The 13,588-nt window shown below is 37.7% G+C and overlaps 1 protein-coding gene across 16 annotated transcripts in view; it reads right to left on the reverse strand.

Moving 5' to 3' along the window:
* LOC105481081 (polypyrimidine tract binding protein 3) overlaps positions 1–13,588 on the reverse strand; it is a 117,749-nt gene that overhangs the window by 70,221 nt on the left and 33,940 nt on the right. For 9 of the 16 annotated variants that reach the window (XM_071078180.1, XM_071078177.1, XM_071078178.1 and 6 more), the window contains exon 2: positions 10,465–10,549. In XM_071078180.1, coding sequence (XP_070934281.1) covers positions 10,465–10,498 — 34 coding nt within the window. In that variant the 5' untranslated portion in view covers positions 10,499–10,549. The remainder of the gene's footprint in view (positions 1–10,464; positions 10,550–13,588) is intronic. The other 7 variants (XM_071078179.1, XM_071078173.1, XM_071078175.1 and 4 more) reach the window with 1 other exon arrangement.

The raw sequence follows: 13,588 nt of genomic DNA on the forward strand, positions 1-13,588 counted from the left end.
ATTTTTCACTTGTTTGTGGGTCACATTTTTGTGGTTCCTAACAAGTCTGGCAATTGGATGCTCCACATTATGAGCACCAGAATTTGTTATTCTGTTGTTTTGTTATATTTGTTATTTCTTCTAAAGTGTTAGACTTCATTTTTAGAAAAATATAAGTTACTTTCAGATCAGCTACACTGTTTTGGAGCTTGTTTTTAAGTTTCATTAGGGTGGATTTGAATTTGCCTTCATGCTGGAGCTAGTTCAGTTCTACTGTCAAGGCATGTCTCCTCTGGCGTCAGGTGCCTTAAGTGTGCTTCAAGTATTCAACAAGGACTCTCTATTGTAGTTGGCTATCACTCAAGTATCTCTCCCAGTCCTGTGTGAGTCCTGGAAAGTTAAGCTTATAGCTCTCTGGTTGTTCTCTGCCTGACCTCACAGGCATATGTGCTGTGCATATGTGGCTTAATAATATTCAACAACAGATTCAAAGGTATTATTTCTGAAGCACTTTTTCTACATAGGCCTTTCTCTCTCATACTCCGCTCCCATACCTCCCAGGTGACTCAACCTTCCCAAACTTCAATCTCTCTCTTCAACTCAGCAATTGTACCATGTCTGCTTGGTTCCCCCAACTCCCATAGTCTAGAAAGAAAGCCAGGATGACAATAGGGTTACCTCAATTGTTTCCCTTCTGGGACCACAATCCTGTTGTACTTGTTGCCCATTGTCTAAAAACAACTGACAGTAAATCCAGTCCCAGTTACTCTATCATGGCTGAAGAGTAAAAATCTACAGATCTTTCACGAATTAGAAAAATTAAATCACAAAATTTATATGGGTGAGCATTAAGACTGCAGGTGAGTTTTCTTTAAACTTATTAATTCTTAGAGCAGCTTTAAGGTATTGCTTATTTGATGGATTTAAGAATTATTTATCAAGTATGGAGATTAGCGTTCACAATTCTTCACAAGCCTTTATTTAAAGCAATTTGAATGCATTTCTTGCTATGAAAAGCCAAGTACTCAAATTAACTGATAAGAGAAACTAGTGCTTATTATTAAATCATAGCATTCAATCCCAGTGGCAGAGAATGCAAATTTGTTTTCCAATATTTGTTTTCTACGTAAAACCACCTATTTTTAGCTAAGCACATGCCTGTCAGAAAAAAGAACTACATTCTTAGCTTCCTAAGTAGCTAGGTGTGGCTGTGAGACTAAGAAAACAGGATGTAAACGAAAATGACATGTGCTGCTTTTCCCTTAAGTGTCTTCATAAGGAGGGAGTATGTTCTTTTCTCTTTTCTTTGTACGAGTTCCAATAACCTCTAGGATCATTTGCTAAATCTGAAAATAGACACCATATACATTGGAGCACTGACTACTTCAGAACTTGTTGAATGTGATGAAAATAAATTTCTGTCTTCTATAATGCTTAAACCATCAATGCAGCCAAATTTAATACTGAGTTCTTTAAAAATAGGTCATTAAAGTTTGATTTGATTTAAAAAAAAAAAAACTAGCTATTTGCAAAGCAAAAGAGCATATTAATAGTTTATAAGTATTTTGGTAAACAAAAGTTCCAGGAGGCCAGGTGCCGTGGCTCATATCTATAATCCCAACACTTTGGAAGACGGAGACAGGAGAATTGCTTGAGCCCAGAAGTTTGCGGCCAACCTGAGGAACACAGGGAGACCTAGACTCTACAAAAAAATTTAAAAATTAGCTGGATGTGATGGCATGTGCCCATGGTCCCAGCTACTTGAGAGGCTGGGGTGGGAGGAACTCTTGAACCTGGGAGGTCGAGGCTATAGTGAGCTGTGATTACGTGATTATGTGATTACATCTACACACATATAATACTTACTGTTTGTGTGTATATATACATATATATATATAAATACAAATTATTCAGTTTGTTAGCAGTGGTTTCCTTCTTAGGAATATTATTAACCCATATCATCTTTATTTGTAAATCAATTAGATTTCTTTAACATTCAGCTTCATAAGACTTCAATAATTATATATACAATGGTTTCAAAAGAAGAGACTTCATAATCTGAGAAAAAAATGTTAACATCAATCAATTTGCAGATGATTGAAGTACATTTCTAATAAGATGCAAAAAATAGTAGCCATTAAGTGAAAAACATGAAGTATACTACATGAAAAAGTCTGTTTAACAAAAGTCACCATTAAATATTAATTTGTAAATTATAGTGTCAGAGGGTATCTGCATACATGTATAACAAAGTATTCATATTCAGAATATATAAGAAAACAAGTTAAAAAGGCAAACAACCCAACAGAAAAACAGGCAAAAGATCGGAGTAGCCACTTCATTAAAAGTATCCAAATGATCAGTAAGCATATGAAAATATAATCAATTTCATTAATAATTATGCAAACAAAAGTCACAATGAACTATCAATATATGCTTACCAGAACAACTAAAATTAAAAATAAACAATATCGGCCAGGCCTGGTGGCTCACACCTGTATTACCAGCACTTTGGGAAGCCAAGGTGGACGGATCACTTGAGGTCAAGAGTTCGAGACCAGGCTGGCCAACATGGTAAAACCCTGTCTCTACTGAACATATAAAAATTAGCCAGGTATAGTGGCACGTGCCTGTAATCCCAGCTACTCGGGAGCCTGAGGCATGTGGATCGCTTGAACCCAGGAGGCAGGGTTGCAGTGAGCTGAGACCATGCCACTGCATTCCAGCCTGGGTGACAAAGTGAGACTGTCTTAAAAAAAAAAAAAAAATATATATACACACACACACACACACACACACACACACACACATATACACACATACACACACACACACACAATTAAGTATTGGCAAAGTTCTGGAATAACTAAACTGACATAATTTCTGGTAAGAGTATAAAATCACTTTTGAAAATTAGTAGACTCTACTAAAGATAAGCACCTGCACATGCTAGGACCCAACAATTCCACTTCTAGACACATGTTCAAGTAAAATGCACACATTTGTCCATGAAAAGATATGTCAAGAATATCCATAAATGTGGCCAGGTACAGTGGCTCACACCTATAATCCCAGCACTTTGGGAGGCTGACGTGAACAGATCACCTGAGGTCAGGAGTTTGAGATCATCCTGGCCAACATGGTGAAATCCCATTTCTACTAAAAATACAAAAATTAGCTGGGCATGGTGGCGAGCGCCTGCAGTCCCAGCTACTCAGGAGGCTGAGGCAGGAAAATCACTTCAACCTCGGAGGCAGAGGTTGCAGTGAGCCAAGATTGTGCCACTGCACTCCAGACTGGGCGACAAGAGCAAAACTCTGTCTCCAAAAAACCAGAAAAGAAAAGATATCCATGTTCATGGACTGGAAGACTTGAAATTGTTTAAATGTCTATAATATACAAAGTGATCAACAGGATCAATGCAATCCCTATCAAAATCCCAATGGCATTTTTGCAGAGAAAAAAAAAAAATCCTGACATTCATATAAAATCACAAAGGATCCCAAATAGCCAAAGCAATCTTAAGAAAAACAAAGCTGAAGGCCTCACATTTCCTAACTTCTACACATTACAAAGCAATAGTAATTCAAACAGTATGTTACTGACATAAAGACAAACATACAGACCAATGGAACAGACTAGAGAACCCAGAAATAAACTCTCACTTACATGTTCAAATGATCTTCAACAAAGATGCCAAGGCTACATGATAGGAAAAGAACAGTTTCTTCCACATATGGTGCTGGTAAAATGTATATCCACATTTATAAAGAATGAAATTGACCCTTACTTTACACCACACACAAAAAAATATAACTCAAAATGAATTAAAGGCCTAGACCTAAGACCTGAAACTATAAAAGATCTAGAAGAGACAAAGGTTCATGACAGTGGATTTGGCAAAGATTTCTTGGATATAACACCAAATGCACAAGCAACAAAAGAAAACATGAACAAATGGTGCTAATATCAAACTCAAAACCCTCTGCACAGCAAGGGAATAACAGAGTAAAAAGGCAATGAAAGAAATGGGAGGAAAAAATTGTAAACCACATATGTGATGGGAGGTTAATATTCAGAATACATAAAGAGCTACTACAACTCGGCCGGGCGCGGTGGCTCAAGCCTGTAATCCCAGCACTTTGGGAGGCCGAGACGGGCGGATCACGAGTTCAGGAGATCGAGACCATCCTGGCTAACACGGTGAAACCCCGTCTCTACTAAAATACAAAAAAAATTAGCCGGGCGAGGTGGCGGGCGCCTGTACTCCCAGCTACTCGGGAGGCTGAGGCAGGAGAATGGCGTGAACCCGGGAGGCGGGGCTTGCAGTGAGCTGAGATCCGGCCATTGCACTCCAGCCTGGGCAACAGAGCTAGACTCCGTCTCAAAAAAAAAAAAGAGCTACTACAACTCAACAACAATAAAAACATCCCAATCATAAACTAGGAAAATTGAAGTCTGGGGACAGGGCTTATCACAGAGAAAATTTTAAAATTAGTAAAACAAAACAAAAAATAGGTAAAGGACTAGAATAGATATTTCTCCAAAGAAGATATACGAATAGCCAACAAGCACAAGAAAAGATGTTCAGCATCACTAATCATCAGGGAAATACAAATCAAAACCACATATCAAGTCACATCTGTTAGGATGGCCATTATTTGAAAAAATTTAAAACCCAAAAAATAAGTATTGACAAGGATGTGGAAAAACTGAAACCCTTGTGTACTACTGGTGGGAATAATGGTGCAGCCACTATGAAGCACAGTATGATGATTCCTCAAAATAATAAAAAACAGAATTACTATATGATCCAGCAATCTCACTTCTGGTATAACGAAAAGAATTAAAAACAGGATCTCAAAGAGATATGTGCACACCATGTTCACTGCAGCATTACTCACAATAGCACAATAGCTAAGAGGTGGAAGCAACCTAAATGCCCATGGACAGATGAATGGATAAATAAAATGTGGTAGATACATACAATTATTCACCCTACAAAAAAGAGAAGCCCTTTCATCTGCTGCAACAAATGAACCTTGAGGACACTATGCTAAGTGAAATAAGCCAATCACAAAAAGAAAAATGCTGCATGATTCCATTTATATGAGGTATCTAAAATAGCCAAACTCTTGGAAACAGAAAGCAGAATGGGCTAGAAAAGGAAGAGTTGTTGCTAAATGGATAGGGTTTCAGTTTTGTTAAGATGAAAAAATTCTAGCGATCTGTTGTACAACAATGTTCCTATAGTTAACATTACTACACTGTACACTCAAAAATGTACAAGATGGTAAATTTGGTATTTTTGACCAAAATGAGAGATAGAGCGCACACAAGCAAATGCAATGAAACACATAAAAAGGGAATATTCATAGCAACACTATGTATAAAATGGAAATAATTCAAATGTCCATCAATAGAATAAAATACTATATAGAAATGAGAAGAATGAAAGGGGCAATACACAACAAGGGTTACTCTCACAAGCATAATGTTGAATGAAAGAAACCAGACAGGAAGGAGGATATACTATATTTATTGGCTTATTCATATAAAGTTTACAAACACAAAAAACTAACTTATGATGTTAGAAGTCAGGCTAATGAATACACTTGGAAAGAGGAAATGAATGAAAAAGGAAAGAACGACTCCTGCGAGTATTAGCAATGTTCTATTTCTTGCTCTGGATGCTGATTCTATGGTATATGTATTTCATGATGTTATGGTAACAGTAATACTAACCAATTAGAGTACAAAAAGAAAGAAATGAAGAAATATTTTATTAATATAGCTCTAAAAATTATAAACATACACAAAATACAGTATATATGTGGTTGAACGTATATGTGAGAGTGTCCCCTTCAGTATCTCTATTCTCCTTCCCTTGTAAAGTTATAGAACTCCCTCAATTATGATTAGACAGGGAACACCAGAATAAAGACTAATTTCCTAGACCCTTCACCCTCGCCCCCTTGAAGCTGATGTGTCGATGTGACAAAGTTCTAGCTAACAGAATGAGAAAAAAGTGCAACTTCTCGGTCTTGTCCCTGTAAGGGACTCAGCCTCCACTTCTCATCTCTCACCCTTAGAGTGTAATTTTCATCATTATGGCCTAAGATGGATGAAAAAGTTCAGCTTCAACTGTCCTTGTTACCCTTCCTGTGGGTACAATGGAGAGAGAGTACTATTTTAGATCTTGAGAAGTAGTCATGTTGAGGATAAAAGAACAACAAAAGAGAAAAAGTCTGGTCCCCAACACAATTCAAGAAACTAAGTGAGCCCCTAACTACTTACCCAGACTTCAGAAGAACTTAGAAATAAACTTAAATCTGTATTTTTAGGTTTGTATTACAGTTCTATTAGCCATCTAACCTGCATCTGAATATAGCATATCGAAATAATACCCCATGACCAAGTTGGTTTATTCCAGGCATGCAAGAATGGGTCAACATCAGGAAATTGTATTTCACTACATCAAAAAATGAATGGAGACCAAATCTTACAACAAACAGAAGCACAAAAGATGATGGTAACATTTATAGCCATCGATAATAAAAACTAAGTAAAACAGAAAAGGAAGAAAATGATTAAAGTATGATGAAGGATTATTATCAAAACCCGGCAAGGTGCAGTGGCTCATGCCTGTAATCCCAGCACTTTAGGAGGCCGAGGAAGGAGGACTGATTGATCCCAGGAGTTTGAGACCAGCCTATGGGCAACATAGTAAGGCCCCGTCTCTACAGAAAATAAAAAATTAGCTGGGTGTCGTGGCACACGCCTGTAGTCCCAGCTACTTAAAAGGCTGAGGTGAGAGGACTGCCTGAACCCAGCAGGTTGAGGCTGCAGTGAGCCGTGTTTGGGACACTGGACTCCAGGCTAGGCAACAGACCAAGACCCTGTTTGAAAAACAAACCAAAACAAAAAACCCCAACCGCAAACATTATATTAAAAGATTAAATAATAAAGTCACCTCCACTGCAATTAAGAACAAGACAAAGATAATCACAATTACCACTGTTATTCAACTCATTTACGGAGGTTCCACTGAATATATAACAAGTTAACAAAATAATCCATATATTTATATACTTGAAATTATCTTTATTTGAAGACACATCATTGAATAACTGCAAAATTCAAAAACTAATAAAAAATTACTAAGACATTTTAAAATTAGTAGACACAAAATAAATATTCAAAAATCCACAGGTCTTCTCTGTACTCCAGTATCCCGCTAAAAATGAAAATAGGAAAAAAAAATTCCCACTCAATAAGAGCAAAAATACTAAATTAAGTTTAGTTGTATATAACAACATTTGAAGTAATAGTTATTTAAGAAGTTAATCTCAGGCTCATGCCTGTAATCCCAGCACTTTGGGAAGCCAAGGCGGGTGGATCACTCAAGGTCAGGAGTTCGAGACCAACCTGGTTAACACAGTGAAACCCTGTCTCTACTAAAAATACAAAAATTAGTCCAGTATGGTGGCAGGCGCCTATAATCCCAGGTACTCGGAGGCTGAGTCAAGACAACCTCTTGAAACCAGGAGACGGTGGTTAGTGTAAGCAGAGACTGCACCACTGCACTCCAGCCTGGGCAAGACAGAGCAAGACTCAGTCTCAAAAGAGAAAAAAAGAAGTTAATCTCTTTGCTCACATGAAAAGTCTAAATGTAGGAATTCCAGATCTGGAATGGTTACAAAGTTATCAGGCTCTAGCTGTCTCTGTTACAGATGCCTGTCATTCCCATCATCATCTAAGAAGCGGGAACACCCACAGGCAATAAGATTGGAGGGCAAAAAAGGAAAAACAGTGTACCCATGCAGAGATGCCCTGAAAGTTTCATACTACACTTCCACTTATACCTTGTCAGGACTTAATTACATGACCACATCTAGCTATAAGGAAGAACAGAAAAGTAGTAGTTTCATCTGGGTAGCAATGTGCCAGACAAAAATAGAGGATCTGCTGGAAAAAAAACAATGAAAGAATAGCATTGGGGAACACAATAAACAATCTCTGCCATTAATTCCTAAGATTACATTTTATAAGAAAAGTATATGATTTATATGGAAAAGTGTGGAACTTTTTCAAAATTGTCAATGGACATAAAATAGAACCTAAAAACACTGAATCATAGGTCACATTCCTAAACGGAAAGATAATACCACAAAATGATCGACATTTCACATTAACATATAACTCTAACATAATTCTTATTTGAATCCCTAAGATACTGTAGGTAAAGGTTTGGGGAAGAAGGATTCTTTGTTTTAGAACTAGATCAAGCTTGTCCAACATGCAGCCTGTGCACAGCATGCAGCCCAGGACAGCTTTGAATGTGGCCCAACACAAATTCGTAAACTTTCTTAAAACGTTGTAAGATTGTTTTGCGATGTTTTTTTAGCTCATTGGCTATCGTTAATGTTAGTGTATTTTATGTGTGGCCCAAGAGAATTCTTCTTCCAATGTGGCTAAGGGAAGCTAAAAGATTGGACACCACTGAACTAGATGAAATTTAAAGTTGACATGGAAAAAGACATGTCCTCATTAAGCTAAGAGAATTTTTCAAAACAACACCTAAACAGAATTTTAGTGTTAGGTGACAGAATCAGATGTTAATTTTTTAATAACAACACCTAAATAGAATGACTGTTAAGTCCTACTTTGCCTGAGGCTGTTACAATTTCATACCATTGTTCTACTATCCTGTATGCTTTAACGCCTTCATTTTTAAAAAGAATTATTACTAACAGTTACATTAAAATAAGCTAGAATGAGCTTGGTAGATCCAGTTCTTTTCATTCTATCTCTATACTTGTTCACTTTCCTGAACATCTACGTTCCCATGGTCCCAAACACCATATAAATTCCTGATCTGGAAAGGGAGGTCCATTCATCCTTAACTCCCTACAACTCCAAAAACATCTGGATAAAGAAACCCTCCCTTCTCTGAAACTCTCCATGCCCATGGCTTCAGTTGTCAACTGTGTATGATACTACCAAATTTCTTTCGTGATGTTGAGACCAGGAACCCACTGCCTATCTGTCATTTCCATTTGAGTGTTCAACAGGAACCTCAAACTCAATATATACAAATCTGAACCTGCTGTGTTGTCCAACTCCGTTCTTCCTACATACAAACAGAAATGAACGGCATAACCATTCATTACCATTCATCTATCCAATTATCCAAGTCCACATCCAAACCCTGGAAATCAGTGATGAAATCCCTTATTCAAACATTCAATTAATCATCAATTACTATCAATTTTATCTTCTTTAAGTTATTCAGTTTTCTTCATCACACTACCACTGCCACAGTGCCAGTTACCATCCTTTATTAGGATTACAGCAATAGCCTCTTCACTGCTCACTCTCTTTCCAGTACTGCACTCCTTCAATTCACTTTACAGCCACTACATTTCAAGAACATTTATTTTTAAATCATGTGGTACCTTATGGTAGGTAAATTACTTCAATTTTTAGAACGTATTGTCTTATACTTTAATACCTCTATTCCAAGTCCATCATCACTCAAAACAATTGTTTTTTGCTTTTTGTTTTTGAGACAGAGTCTCACTCTGTCCCCTAGGCTGAGTGCAATGGCACATCTCGGCTCCCTGCAACCTCCACTTCCCAGGTTCAAGCAATCCTCCCTGCCTCAGCCTCCTGAGTAGCTGGGATTACAGGTTCCTGCCACCACACCCAGCTAAGTGTTGTATTTTTAGTAGAGACAGGGTTTCGCCATGTTGGCCGGGCTGGTCTTGAACTCCTGACCTCAGGTGATCAGCCAGCCTTGGCCTCCCAAAGTGCTGGGGATTACAGGTGTGAGCCACCATGCCCAACCTCAACACAAGTTTTATATCTAGCTCTTTCACTCAATAGTTCTGGGTCATCAACATATTGACAGTCTTTTTATCAAAATTATGTAACACAAAGAACATCAATCAAAAAAAGAATCATCAAATTAGATCCAAACGAATCCTTAAAATTTCAAAGGTATGGCCGGGCGCGGTGGCTCAAGCCTGTAATCCCAGCACTTTGGGAGGCTGAGACGGGCGGATCACTAGGTCAGGAGATCGAGACCATCCTGGCGAACACGGTGAAACCCCGTCTCTACTAAAAAATACAAAAAACTAACCGGGCGAGGCGGCGGGCGCCTGTAGTCCCAGCTACTCGGGAGGCTGAGGCAGGAGAATGGCGTAAACCCGGGGGGCGGAGCTTGCAGTGAGCTGAGATCCGGCCACTGCACTCCAGCCCGGGCGACAGAGCCAGACTCCGTCTCAAAAAAAAAAAAAAAATTTCAAAGGTATAACTAGTGATTTCATCTACGTAAACAGTATACAGTACTTTACTGAAACAAATTTTAGAGTCTGTTATAAGCAGTGGCACTTCAACATAAGACAAGCAAAATAAGAACACTGTAAAAAAATTTTGAAACCCATGGAAAGAAAACATTAAAAAAAAAAAAAAAAAACTCACCATACACACCTGCAGAAGGAGTAGAACTATTCATGGTAAAAGGTCCGTTAATGATGCCAGAAGAAAGAAGCTCATCAGATCCCCGCTGAAAAGCAAAACCAATGTTTGGTTAATAAACCAAGTTGTAGATAATAGTCCACATTTACTACTAAAAGTATTAAAAGCTAATAATATTACTTCATCTTTGTACGAAGACATCAAACGGGGAACTCCTCAAGAATCACAAAATCAAAAGATTGGAAATAAACTGCATAGCAAGAAAAAATTACTGCAAATCCACAACTATATTGTTAGTTATTTAAAAAACACAACTGCCACCACAGAAATGGGGGCATAATTTTAAATTCTTTCTAACCAAACCCTGGTTTCCAAAATGTAACATCTGAAACTGCCACACCATATTTAGGGGGTTGCATTATGACATTGTTTTTGTAGCATACATTTATATCCAAACAGTTTGTACAGTCATCCCTAAGAATCCTGACTTTTCAATACCAATGTATTGAAAATATAATTCATTTCCATATTGGCCAAATTCTTTATAATCAGTAACTTTTTATCCATTAATCCTCAAAATGATCTTTAATACAGACTAGTTCTTAAACAACTGTTTAAGTAATTCACTCTTTTTTTCAGGTAAGAGTTTTGATCAACTTCCAAAACCGACTGGCAACACTAAAAAGTAAGTCAGAGAAGTCTTTTCATTGTAACGTAAGATCTATGACCAACATTTACGGTCATAGATCTTACGTTACAATGAAAAGACTTCTCTGACTTACTTTTTAGTGTTGCCAGTCGGTTTTGGAAGGCCGGGCGCAGTGGCTCAAGCCTGTAATCCCAGCACTTTGGGAGGCCGAGACGGGCGGATCACGAGGTCAGGAGATCGAGACCATCCTGGCTAACACCATGAAACCCCGTCTCTACTAAAAAATACAAAAAAAACTAGCCGGGCGAGGTGGCGGGCGCCTGTAGTCCCAGCTACTCAGGAGGCTGAGGCAGGAGAATGGCGTAAACCTGGGAGGCGGAGCTTGCAGTGAGCTGAGATCCGGCCACTGCACTCCAACCTGGGCAACAGAGCGAGACTCCGTCTCAAAAATAAATAAATAAATAAAAACAAAACATTTACAAGATTACTTTTAGGAAGGACAATAAATACTGTGTACAAAGTTAAAACCAACCTATTTTAAATAGTACTATCGGTTTAGCTTGGTCAATTTTTAAGAACAAGTGTTTTGATCCACTGGATAATAAAAATAATCCCCAAACAATCCTACAAATATTAGAACAGTAACAGTGTTACAGCACATATTTCATGTTTAAGTGTAGCTGCCACTTCTGTAGGGAACAACTTCAGCCTTTGCTGAAGAAAGACAAACCACCAATATATCTACATAATAGAAATACAATTATTTAAACAAGTCCTGTATTAAACATCCAGAAATTACTCCCTTTGGATATTTCACCAGAAATTTATAGTAACATCCCGGAACAAGAAGAAGGGATTAAGTAAGCAGGATAAAAGAAAACTGAAAATCTCAACTCCCAGAAAAATCAAGACTAAGGCCTCACTTAAAGCACAGGTCTTCCTGATAATAGTTGAGATGTAGATATTATCAGGTTACATATGATAATTAACAGATTTTGTGGTTTGCTGGCTATCTGCAAATAGAGAAAGTTACATTTTCGCAGCTTTAAATGTATTAATAGTAAAAATTAAAACTTACTCAACATGATTTTTATATGAGGAATTTGGTTAAATGCATTACTAACAAAAGATGTATCTTCCACACATATGAGATAGCATCAGTACGTTTCTATCCATACATCAAGTTAATATAATCTTAAAAACCACTTGAGGGTGGTCACTTTAGCTCTTCAGAGATTTGCAGAAATGTATTTTTTCAAGAATAACAAAAAGCACAAGTATAAAGCAAAAATACTGACAAGCTAGATAATATTAACAATTTTATTTAACAAAAGACATCATTAGGAGAATAAATAGACAAGTCATGGAATAAGAAGATATCTGCAATACCTAAACCAACAAAGGATTTATATCCAGAACGTAGTAAGAAAAAGAAAAAAGGAAAAACAAAACACTAGAATTCAGTAAGAAAAAGCCAAGATAACCAAAAAATGACAAGAGACTTGAACAGCCATCTCACAAAGTGGTGGACTATGTTACCGTTCCAGAGTATTTGTACCCTCTCCTTTTCCTGAACAAGAATTATTCACCCCCGACCATGGTCATGTGACTTGCAATGCCTCCAGTGGGAGGAGTATAACTCCCTTCCCCACTGACAATGAACACGGTTTTGTAATATCCTTTGGGCAATGGAACATGAATGGACAGGACCTATACTTAATCCAAACAGTAATTTCAAAGATATCAGTCATTTCTGCTAGTTTTTTCTCTTTCTCTCTGAAGTAAGAGCATATCTCAAATAGGAGGTACTCTTTCAGCCTGATTCTCAGAATAACAAGTATAGCTCCATAACAGCTACCACCATTCTAAGTGAACAAGAAATAAATGTTTTCTTAAACCACATATAAATGACTAATACCATATCCAATCAAACATAAGATATTTGACCGCATCCTCATTGGTCATCAGGGAAATGCAAGTTAAAACCAGCATGAAATACTATAATATTAAAAAGATTGACAATATGATGTTAGTAATAATGTGGAGTAACAAAAACTCTTACATGGGAGCTAAGTATAACTTAGTGGGAGTGTAAACTGGTACCACTTGGAAAACTGTCTGATCCAATCTACTAAAGCCAAATATATGAATATACTAGGATCCCTATATAGTCTACTCCGATGCATAAACCCCAAGATATCGCCTGCTTGTGTGCACCCAGACATGTCAGATTGTCTTCGGCAGCATTATTTGTACTCGTCAAACTGGAAACAACTAAATGCCATCAACTGTAGAATAGCTGAGTGAATGTTTGTAAATGCATGCAATGACTATACAACAATGAGAATGAACTACGGCTCCACATAACATAAACAAATCTCACAAACCTAAAAAGTCAGTCACGGCCGGGCGCAGTGGCTCACACCTGTAATCCCAGCACTTTGGGAGGCCGAGGTGGGCAGATCACAAGGTCAGGAG

Source organism: Macaca nemestrina, chromosome 14 (assembly GCF_043159975.1).
Source record: "Macaca nemestrina isolate mMacNem1 chromosome 14, mMacNem.hap1, whole genome shotgun sequence".
Taxonomy (NCBI): domain Eukaryota; kingdom Metazoa; phylum Chordata; class Mammalia; order Primates; family Cercopithecidae; genus Macaca; species Macaca nemestrina.